The sequence below is a fragment of the Cyprinus carpio genome, chromosome A23 (genome assembly GCF_018340385.1).
Source record: "Cyprinus carpio isolate SPL01 chromosome A23, ASM1834038v1, whole genome shotgun sequence".
Classification (NCBI taxonomy): Eukaryota; Metazoa; Chordata; class Actinopteri; order Cypriniformes; family Cyprinidae; genus Cyprinus; species Cyprinus carpio.
The window spans coordinates 15,328,202-15,339,936 of NC_056594.1; the positions used below are offsets into that span (position 1 = coordinate 15,328,202).

An 11,735-nucleotide genomic window follows, 5' to 3' on the forward strand; every position below is an offset into this window, starting at 1 on the left:
CCTCTTTGTGATGTGCATTGTTTTAAGAGCCGATATCACCCGTGTGAATGACACAAACAAAACCCATCTCCATTTTTATTTGAAGACACTATATTCTCTAGTCACCACTAGGGTGAAGCAAATCACCTCCATGCCTACAGTACTGTAGTTAAGCCTTTTTTGAGGCTCAGGACAGGCCTCATTCCAAACTGGTATTGAAGAATTTAAGGTCTATAATGCTTTTGAATCACTTTTTTTCTTAAATGTCAGGTACATTTTATTTTAATTAATTTTATTTGTTTATTTTAGCTAATTCTATTTATTACTAATGTGTTATATATAAGTTCAGCATACCTTTTTAGATGTTCATTAAATATACTTTTAAATGAATGTTAAAGTGCAAATATTCCATGTAATTAATGTGTTTAGAAATACTGCGCATATAATTAAATGTTTAAAATAGCGTTTATATGCGTATCAAAAATAGTATATATATATATATATATATATATATATATATATATATATATATATATATATACAGAGCTGGGTAGATTACTTATGAATTGTAATCAGTTACTGATTACAGATTACATGACAAAATTTGTAGTCAGTAATATAATCTCTTAGATTACACATTTCTGGTAACGTAATTCTGATTACTTTTGGATTACATTTAGATTACATTTGTGCTAACCCTTATTTGATATCATATATATTGAATTAGTCTAATCTTGTACTATTTGTATTATATATATATATATATATATATATATATATATATATATATATATATATATATATATATATATATATATTCACAAAATATATTTAATTCACCAACAAGGTAGCTTATTTTTCAAATGCAATGTATAATATTATAAAAAAAATACTATGTACCTTGCTGTTAGTGTTTGCTATATGAATAAAACAAAATCACATCTTATGATTTTAAAGCATATTCAATGAAAAACTAAATTTAGAAAACAACTACATTAGAAAAAAACAATATTGAAAAACATGAAATTCACAGCAATATTACTGCCAGGTCAAATATTTAATCTAATAAAACACTAGAAGTGTATATGAATGTATCAATGAAAAACTAAAAAAAAAATAGCTACATTGCAAACATGAATTTTGAAAAAGACTAAATTCACACAGCAATGGAATTTCTATCCATCTCAAAACATTTTAAGTGCATAGTAACAATGAGGAAAAGACAAACAATATTATATAAAATGAATATTAAAGAACATGAAACTCACAACAATAACATTGCTATATATATATATATATATATATATATATATATATATATATATATATATATATATATATATATATTAAGTATCTAGGTTATATTTCATCTCAAAACACTTGATATATAGTATAAAGAAAAATCAACATTACAAAAAATATATTAAAGAACATATTAAAGTGTGTTCCCCTCCATTTTCCATTATCTTGTTACTGATTTGTTCTGAGCACGATTCTGACATCCCTCCCCCTCTCCGCAGGAAAAACTTGAAGAATCACGAACGTATATATGTGGCAGGTTTAATAGGAAAAATTATAAACGTTAAAAAAAAAGGAAATTTAGTAGAATCATAATTGTGAGCAACTATACCATTGTGTAAATTAAATGTAATCATGTAATCCATAAAAAAGTAACTGTATTCTGATTACGAGTATTTTAAAAAAGTAGTTTACTCTAATTACAAGTACTTGAGTTTTGGAATCTGATTACGTAATCCAGATTACATGTAATCCGTTACTACCCAGCTCTGTGTATGTATATATATATATATATATATATATATATATATATATATATATATATATATATATATATGTGTGTTTGTATTTAATTGAATTACAGATGGGAAACGCAGTCACTTTTGCTGTCTTGCATTCTATTCTTTATATATATATATGTTGTGTGTGGTGTTATATATATATATATATATATATATATATATATATATATATATTTATACATTTATATTATTTAGAGTATGCTGCTGCGTTCACATTAACCTGGTATAATTCGAGAAATATTTGCAGTTAGTTTAGTATTTGATGATGTTTAATATTCTGGAGGAGGGGCATGTCAGTGGTCCAGACCAGCAGACGGCAAATATTTTGTTTTCTGTCGCTGGTCGACGAAACGTTTGAGGTGAGGGAGCAGTTCTCTGAAAAAACAGTTTCATCGCGCACCAGAATCAACAAATATCTTCACCACTTTTCGGACATGTTTCTTGTGCTATACAGTAAGTAGCCAAATCGTGTTTTAACGAATTCTCATATACCTTTAACTTATTTTTGCTGTTTTGACATTTTCACCTACACAACACATGGAATATTCTTCTGTGTTGCATGCTTCTCAGTGAATATGGAATCGTGCACTAACTTTTATCTGTAAGTCTCGTGCTGGCCTCCTTCAAAGCGTTGTTTATTTTTTTTATTTTATTTTTTTTGAGTCAAATCTGTCTATATAAATTGTCTTTATATTTGGCAGAAGGATTTAGGTTAAACGTCTTTTCTGCTGCTTTGTTTTTCTCTTTCTGTAAACCCCCTTCTTCCCCTCCCTATCTCTTTAAATTGTACAGCTTGGTCTGATTTAAACAGTGTGTTTTGCTGCACTAAGTTAGGGCTAAACTCTCACTAAAGTCTGTTCTATTTATTAGTTCTGAAAGAGTCAGTGCATCACCGTTTTTCTGCAGCATCAGCAATAGTAAATAATAATGTTGTGCTTTACTTCAACATGTGCTGCTTCTCAAGTTTGTCAGGGAAAGCAGTTTTCTTCATGATTTCAATTTTATTTCTTGTATTCTCTTTTTATTTTTTTATTTCTCTTTTTATTTCTGAGTGTAAAACTTGGTCTGAGAATATATATCAAGTTGAAAGAGAAGATAGGTGGATTTTCGCTCGCCTTGCATTCTGATTTTTTTTTTTCCTCTGAACTTTTTTTCTGAGTTAATTGTAGTCTTTTGTGTGGAAAGACACGTCAGTGTTTACTAGTCTTCTTGTTTAGAAACTGTCATGTGTGTAAAGACAATTACAGGGTTTTTGTGGTCATATTTTGCTCTCCAGCTCAGTCACAACACTGCCTTACTAAACACAATCTCTCTTTTGTTCATACCAAGTTAGTTTTTACTTGACTTTTAATAGAATTTTAGCATTTAGCATTTTTCTTTCTTTCCATTATAACAAATAATATGTCCATAACCTTTTACCTTTTATGTTTCCTGACCTCAATAATGAATTGAATTACAGATGGGAAACACAGTCAGTTTTTGCTGGTCTTGCATTCTATTCTTCATATATATGCATTCATTAGTAAATAAATATGTTTTATAGATTTAGTTTAATGTGGCATGTCAATGTTTAATGCTACCTGAATCTTGTTTAGACAAGAAAAAAAAAAACCTAGCAATTCACAAATTGACCCCTTGGATTCCTCACATGATCACACATCTGGTGTTGGATTGTGGTAGCTGACTGTCCTTGACCTTTTCTATTTCTTGACCATAGAGAGATCAATTTTTTTTCTTCTTGGATAACTTTTTCTGTACGGTTGTGGAAAGGCCTGACTTTCTGTCAGTATTCATTTTCTGGATTACAGGTCTGACTGCTGAGAGGGAATGAATGGATCCTCTGTGCTGCAAATTTCTTTGTGTTGGCATAGCAGCAAATACAAGTCTTCTGCAGATTTGAACTAAGTTTTATTGTGTCAGCATTAACAATATGAATGCTGATTGATGCAAACAGTGATTTCGGTGTTTGAAACATCTACAGGACAGATGCCAAATTTCCATATTCAGATGATGTAATTAAATATGACTTAAATATAACTTAATTTCAGTAATTCTAACGCTTGGATTCTTGTTCTCATTTCAGTCTGGTCTGCCTTGATCTTACCATGTGGTGAGTGAGTAACAAAATAGTTATTTTTTCTTTTTAGCAGTTTCCCAATATTTTTCATACAGTATAAACCCAAATGAATATGTAATGTAATGTATGTGTATGTCTTTTAGCCTGGGCACAAAACGACCAGCCAAGTGTGGTTGTGGAGGCGAAGAACATTACTGTTCCAGCCGGGACAGATGTTCTTCTGCCGTGTCATAACCAGCGGATGGTTTGGAGGCAGGATCGCCTGCGGGACCGTCAGCGTGTCGTGCACTGGGACCTGATCCGGAAACAACCAGATTACACTGTGGAGCGCATTTTAGATATGTCCTCAGGGGGAACAGAGCGCTTGTACAACGACTACAACAGGGGCCGAATTACTATTTCAAAAGACGCCTTCAGTGATGGAAATTTCTCACTTGTTATTAATAGTAAGTTCATCCCGTAGACCATGTCCATGTCACTCTTTTGATTCTTTCATTTGTGATATGTAATACCTGCCATTCTGGTGTTGCTGTTTTGTTTGCACAGATGTGGACATGAATGATAAAGGTTTCTATACCTGCAACCTACATCACCACTATTGCAAGGTCCACCAGTCCATTCAAATCCAGCTCAATGTCACTAAATCACGTAAGAGAAGAAGCTTGACATCTATAGTTTACCTAGCCTTTTTCCACCTCAGAGTAAAAATTAAGAAATAAAAAACTGATTGCGACTTTTTACAGATCTCAAAACTGTGACTAAATCTTGGAATGTGTCTTTATATTTCACAAAATGACTCACGACTATGACTATTATATATCATTTTGACTTTTAATCTCACAGAACGATTTTATATCTCTCAGTGTGACAATGTGTATTTCACGGTGTGATTTTTTTAATCTCACAATTTGGATTTATTTCACCTTTTTAATTTTTTTTTTTGATGTGGCAATGGGCTTCCGTAATTCCAGGCCTCCGTGGTTTCAGGCATATTTACGTAAAGCTGTGTAAAGTATGTCATACTGCTCTACTAGCCCCACAAAGTGGAGTATATAAACACAACAGAGCCACAGTGTTAATGATTTCAGGGGAAGTTAATCTGATAATGTTTTTGTTGTAGCTGTCCATGCATGAACTGGAAAAAATGACACAGTATAGTTTTTAATCATTGATATCCAACCTTACTCTTTGAAAAAGCACTATATAAATGAAATGTTATTATTTATATAGTTAAACTTCTTTATAAAAATTTCAATATCTGCAGCTCGAAAGGAAAAGCGTGTCTGGGTTGGCAATAAATCCGTGCTTGTGGTTCTGGTGGGGAAGAGTGTGGTGCTTCCCTGTATGAACCGCAGACAATTGTGGACAGACAGTCAGAGGGACGAGGGCCAGCAGCAGGTGGTCCACTGGGACTGGCAGGCACCTGGGGTCACCCGTGACCGAGCAGACCGCCTCATCGATATGTATGCCTCTGGAGAGAACCGGCAGTATGGGCCGCTCTTCCTCCGGAATAAGATGAACATCTCAACTGATGCCTTCTCCATGGGAGATTTCTCCCTGAGTGTCCACAACATTCAGCCCTCTGATAAAGGCTTGTATTCCTGCCACCTTCACCATCACTACTGTGGCTTGCATGAAAGACGAATCTTCAGGGTGATCGTCGGCCCTTCTGTCCAGCCTTCGCCTCCAGCGCGCTCCTCTACTGATGCACCAAAAACTCATTCTTCTTATTCTGTCCCACCTGCTGATGACCCAAGTAAGATAATTTTTTTATGCGATTTAAGTCTTTTATTTGTTGCACCTTTGATTTTTTTGTTCTAGTCCTGTAAGGCTTAATTTATTTGAATTTATTAGGCTAGTTTTTGAATAACTGTAATTGTATTGACAGCTATTAAAGTGACAAAGGAATGTCAAGAGCCAATTAAATCACCATAAAAATGGTCCGTACAACTTATGTTCTATATTCCAAGTTTTCTGAAGTCACACAATAGCTTCGAACCAATGCTGTTTGGTGTTTGTGATGTTGAAGTGCCATTTTTGACTTTTGAGGTGATTGTAAGTGAATAAAGACTTCAATTTTGGGTTGTTTCCAATACAAAGCTATTATATGGCTTTGGAAGACTTGGAATATAGTGCACAAGTTGTATGGATCACTTTTATGGTGCTTTTTTTTGTTCTTTTTGGCCATTATGACCAGAAGTTTTATGGCCTTTTTTTATTTTTTTCAATGCCACATAGACTTCGATAAATTCGAAACTGTGAACTTTTCTTTTTCCTAGCTTGTTTTAAACATGTATTTCTGTGTTTTCCTATTCAGCTGCTTTGCTCCTCCCTTTACATGCATACAGTATTTGGGTTTGGGGGAGGAATGTTGCCTGAGAACTATCTTTACTTCCTGCCTTTTTCTCTCTGTTTACTTTTCTGCTCCATCTTCTCCAGTCTGCAGGGGGAATTTTACAGCAGTCTTTCCATCTCTCTCTTTGTTTTTCATTTTTGAGCTGTCTAAAATGCATTTGTCTTTTACTCTTTGTTCAGATTGACTCAACTCCAGTCATTTTGGCTCTGTCATTACCGTCTCTGTGTTACAAAACACTTGTAAAGATGAGTTTGTACGAGTGAATGTTTTCAACAGAAATGTAGTGAATAGGTCATAAGGAGGTGGGGGAGGATTTATTGGAAGAGTGCTTCATATTTCCTCTGCTTAGCAATCGCTGAGCTCACAAAAGGTCACAACAGATTTTACCATCATTGCGCAGACAATATTCCCCATCTTGCGTTGGCAATAGGCTGTTTTTTGACATGAAAAGCCACATCTGTACAACATCTGGCCCGCTGTAACATGAAAGCGCAAAGCAGGAATGGTCCATGTTAGATTCACATCTTCACATGTCTGTAAACATTTTGCCCCACTCCACTGTAAGTAAAAAAAAAACAAAAAAAACAAAAAAAAAATAATGTGGCGTGTCAGTCAGCTTATAGATTTAATGTATTGTCTGAATATAAACTTCTTTTAATTTTTTTTTAATGGGAAGACAAACTAGCAATTTTTATTTAGAAATATTTCTAAATGTTTATTTTTAATTCTTTATTAATTTAAAAATTTTTATTTCACCCAAGATTTGTGATATACATGTAAATATTTATTTCAGAATTGTAAATAATATATATTATAAAATTTTTTGAATTAAATATTAAGTATCCCAATCCCACTTCCTACTTTTGTTCTCTCCAGCTGTCCTATAAATAATGAACAAAAATTGCATTATAAATAATACCCAAAATTTGTGTTTGTGTTTTATTCCAATATATTTTGCATTGTTAAACATTAAACACCTCAGTATTACACAAATATGACCAGTCTTAGCATGTGTGACTCATTTGATTCTTCATTGTTCATTGCAATGAGACACACTGACTCATGAAGTAATCATAATGTCTGTTAGTTTTAGAATGAAGAAGTCGTTTTTGTGTTGTTATGCCAAGAACAAGGTTTATAATACTGTAAAACACACAAACAGCAGCATTCAGTGAGTTTGTTTGGTTTATTTGGTCTTATAAGAACTACTGACATGCAATCCCTGAAATTCTCCCTTTTATTATGGGGCACTAAATAAGTGGAAAATGTCTCCAGACAGACTGACCATGAAGTGGTGGTATTTTTCTCCGCCTGCACTATCGCTTCCAGTTCTGGTGGTTTGTGTTTTTATTCTCCATTGCTGTGGCATGATGTCAGGTCTGGAACTCATTACGCCTGTTTTGGCCATTCTGACATGAAACCTTGTCCCTCTCCCCTCTCGCCTGGCAAGCCTGGATGAAATGGGAAAAACAAACTAGTAATTTGGGCTTTTTTGCTTTGTTTCTTGCCTTTCAGTACACCATAAAGTAATTCAATGTTTTATTCAATCATATATTTAAGAGTTCTCATTCATCTGGTTTTCTTTTTTCTGTTTGGTGAGCAGATACAAACATAGTTGAAGTGCCTCGCATCCTCAATGTCATCTTGCCTGAGAATCAAACTCACCTCTTGCATCAAGTAGGCTACATCCTGGCAATCTTCCTGCTGCTTCTGTTAATGCTCATTGGCATCATTATGACCACGAGGCACTGCAGAAAAAAAGGTAGGATCATGTGGATTAGATAAAGTGATGATTTTATAAACAGGAAAAGAAATATGTTTGGCTTTTTAGTCAAACTGCATGTTGGTCAACTGAACCATTTACATATAAAATTAATACTTTTTAGATTATTGCCTTGTATCTCACTGAACTTTCATATTAACTTTTTATATTATTTCTGATTCAGGGCCTGAGTTTGAGGTTCGAAGGTCTGAGCGGTAAGGTTTAAAAATGGACTATTAACATTTTTCAGTTTTGTCATTTCTGCCTTACGGTATCATATTCATTGTTTCTGAATCAATTAAGATCCACAATAATCATTTTACACTCGCTTATACTTAAAAAGCATAAGGTTTGCTTTACTTGGCAGGGGGAGGGGGACATCCATTGAGCTTGATGCCACAGAACTGCAAACCTACAATCAAGAAGACTTGCAACTGGGTAAGCACAACCACATTTTTCCATGATTTCTCTTAAAGCTGAAATAGGTCATTTAAAAATCAAGACTTTCTGAAAATAAAGAGAAAAGGCACACTGTAACTAGTGCTGTAAAGTCTAAAGAAGATTGATTTGGTTTGCAAGAATCATGTTTTTTCCCCCAAATATTATCAAGTACAATAACACCTGGATTACATTACCACAGTTTTTTTTTTAATTGGTTGGTTATTGTTTTTAAACAAGGAATTTTCCAGTAAAATCTATAAATTTTTTGAAAGCTGAGTGTCTGGCGATTTACCATAATTTTTCATGTTTTCATATTTATATCAGCATTTATTGAAGAAATCCTTGAATTTTTATTTAGACTACAGGAACAACATAATAAAAGAAAGGGCAGCGGCAAACAACTATCCCTCTCCAAAAGTTATTGATCTAAACAGAGGTAATGTGGACTCAATTAGTGAAATTCGTTCTGGACAATGAGATGCATTGTGATGTATTTACACACTCTCTCTCTGTCTTCCTCTCCCTCACCTAAAGAAATGGAGAGAATGTCATGGAAGTGATTCACAGTGAGCTGCTGGCTGGTCCAGAGCGTGCTGAACGAGAAGAGATTCAAGGACTTTACATTTACATTGAGAACAGGAATGGAAGTACTGACTTTCTACAGCATAATTACCACTTACATGATCTTATAATACTCAAATTCAATACAGTAAGTCAATTTAATTGAAATCTGTTTATCATAATAGCAGTGTACCATAATGGTAATCTATTGAATTCAAGTTACACATATGTAAAATGTGGGAGAGCAATTTGCTGAATTCAATTTAGTACTCTTCTGTGTTAAATTTCTAAATTTAAAAAATTCTAAGTTAAATTCCTAAAATTCTGTGTGGTAGAAACCACTGTAAATGTCTGAATCTGAATGGAAATTTCTTTTAAAGCTCAGGAAGCAAACAAATAGCTGTGGCTTCAGGTCTAAATAGTCAAAGATGGTACACAAGTGAACCTCTAAGGCAATTAAATGTACTGTTTCTGCTATTCTAACGTGTGTTTATCTATATGTTACGTTTTGTTTGAATCTTGAGTCCTATTGACCAGGACTTCTTTGGTCCATTGTCTTTTTACAGTGTTTTGCAGAATTATGTAGATGGTACAGTTACAGTTTAATTGCTTTTGCAATATGAGCAAGTCCCATTTATCTCTTTTGCATCATCATCATTTTTTTCAGCAATTTCCTTGGTCAGTGATGTTTATTTACATAGGTTACTAAGCATTCATGCAGTAGTTTTTATTTGCTCTGGAGTGTACATTTATCTTTAGAGAGGCAATACATGATCATGTCAGTATAGAGGACCAATGTACAAATATAATAAAGTTTATTCTGAAATATTTTGTGTAATTAAGATTCATTCTTTCTATATGTAAGACATTGTACCTCAATTATATCCCTCTCTACTTGACTAAGTGGCAAATGTTCAGATCCACTATGACCAGATTCTGATCACAGTGTCTTAACTGATATTATATGTCCCACAGAGAGTGTATACTATGTGACCTATCACAACTTCTCCAAGTTATTTAAAAGTGAAAGTGAAAGTCGTGACATTTGCCAAGTATGGTAACCCATACTCGGAATTGGTGTTCTGCATTTAACCCATCCAAGTGCACACACACAGCAGTGAGAAGTGAACACACCCTGAACACACACCCGGAGCAGTGGGCAGCTATATATTCAGTGCCCAGGGAGCATCTGGGGGTTCAGTGCCTTGCTCAAGGGTACTTCAGCCATGGGTATTGAGGGTGGAAGAGAGCACTGTTCATACACTCCCCCCACCTACAACTCCTGCCAGCACCGAGACTCAAACCTGCGACCTGCAAACTGTTTTTAAGTACAAAAAGTTGTTTTGATTGACTAAATCCATGAGCCAGTGGTATCCTTCAGAATACTAAACTCCAACGAGTTTAATACATACAGTAAGTTCACTTGTTGTGTACAGTGAGGCAGAGTGTGAAATGTAGATTGTGAGCATTAAGTTTAGCTGGATTTTTTGATTCTAAATAACTCTGACTGGGACCTGGAGTTTGCATTACTTTTGGAAGGCTCGTCTTGTATGTGTTTTCTAAACAACCATCCACCACCTTCGGGAATGCAGGAAGAATAGAGAAGAACAATGCTGCCCTCTGCTGTTAGAAAATATATACTGTAATGATCCAAAATGTTTAAGGGTGCTCATGCTTGCACAACTTCAGAACGTTGTAGCCTACTTTTGTGTATTTTATTACACTTTGTGTTTAGTGAGCATGTTCTTTATATGGATATGCTATAAGGTGGTGGTTGCAACAAGATGCATTAAACACGACGGAGGGGAATGACTACTAGCTCTAGTTACTTTACCTCCCATTAAAGCTATTGGTTACAAACTACTTTTTCCTGTATTATGTGTGAAGCCTACATAACTTTATGAAATGATTGTAGAAGTTAAACATTTTATATTATTTTCTTTAATTTTATTGTCAATTTATGTTCTATTCAAATTCAGCATGAAAAACTTTTAGAATTTTGCAATATAGCAATAACATTTAAATGTTATTTGTAAAAAATGCACCTGAGATGATTTATTTTGGGAATGTACATAACTGATGTAAATTTTGTAGAGGCTGATGTGTTTCTCATTGGATTGTGAAACAAATCCAGCATTTATATTTTTTCATTGAATTATTATAATTGTTTATTATATTCATAAAGTCAAATGAAAAAGAAAAATGCCTAGGATCTTAAAGCAATACAAACAATGCAACTGTTTCATGTGTACAACTTTGTACATATTAAACAATTGTATTGTTATGTATTTTTTTCCCTATATATCCCTGTCATGTTTGGTTATGTATTCTTGTTTGTGCAATTTGCTTTGTAAATAAATAAATAAATAGCTTTTTGGAGCCTCTAGTGCAAGACAAACGATTTTTGTGATACATTTATAATGTAAATCTATAACAACAATGATAGTAGGTCTGTGTTTTGTCATCATATAATCATATACTTAGTTGTATAAAAATATATAGAGTACTCTTTACTATTTACACCCCCACTCTTTTCTTTGACCTTGTGTATATTGAAAACACGAAAGAAAAAAAGAAGCATTTCTGCAAAGGTTTATTTTGCAAGGACAAGGACAGTGTTTTACAGCTGGTGGCCTAGCAGAGCCACAGCCGTTCAGTCAAGTCTGTCGCGGACACTGTCTACCGCTAGAGGGCAGCATAGCTCTACGAGAAACCTGTAATGGTAAAATATCCTGAACT

General features: G+C 33.9%; 1 protein-coding gene across 1 annotated transcript; it reads left to right on the forward strand.

The window, feature by feature from the left end:
• The first annotated feature begins 2,074 nt into the window (after positions 1–2,074).
• Positions 2,075–9,824, forward strand: LOC109082695 (matrix remodeling-associated protein 8-like). Its single transcript, XM_042713370.1, has 10 exons — positions 2,075–2,252; positions 3,883–3,909; positions 4,020–4,322; positions 4,423–4,524; positions 5,141–5,632; positions 7,836–7,994; positions 8,179–8,209; positions 8,362–8,432; positions 8,794–8,871; positions 8,970–9,824. Exons 1-10 carry the CDS (start codon positions 2,090–2,092, stop codon positions 8,993–8,995), a joined length of 1,452 nt encoding a protein of 483 aa, XP_042569304.1. The 5' UTR covers positions 2,075–2,089; the 3' UTR covers positions 8,996–9,824.
• The last annotated feature ends 1,911 nt before the right edge of the window (positions 9,825–11,735 follow it).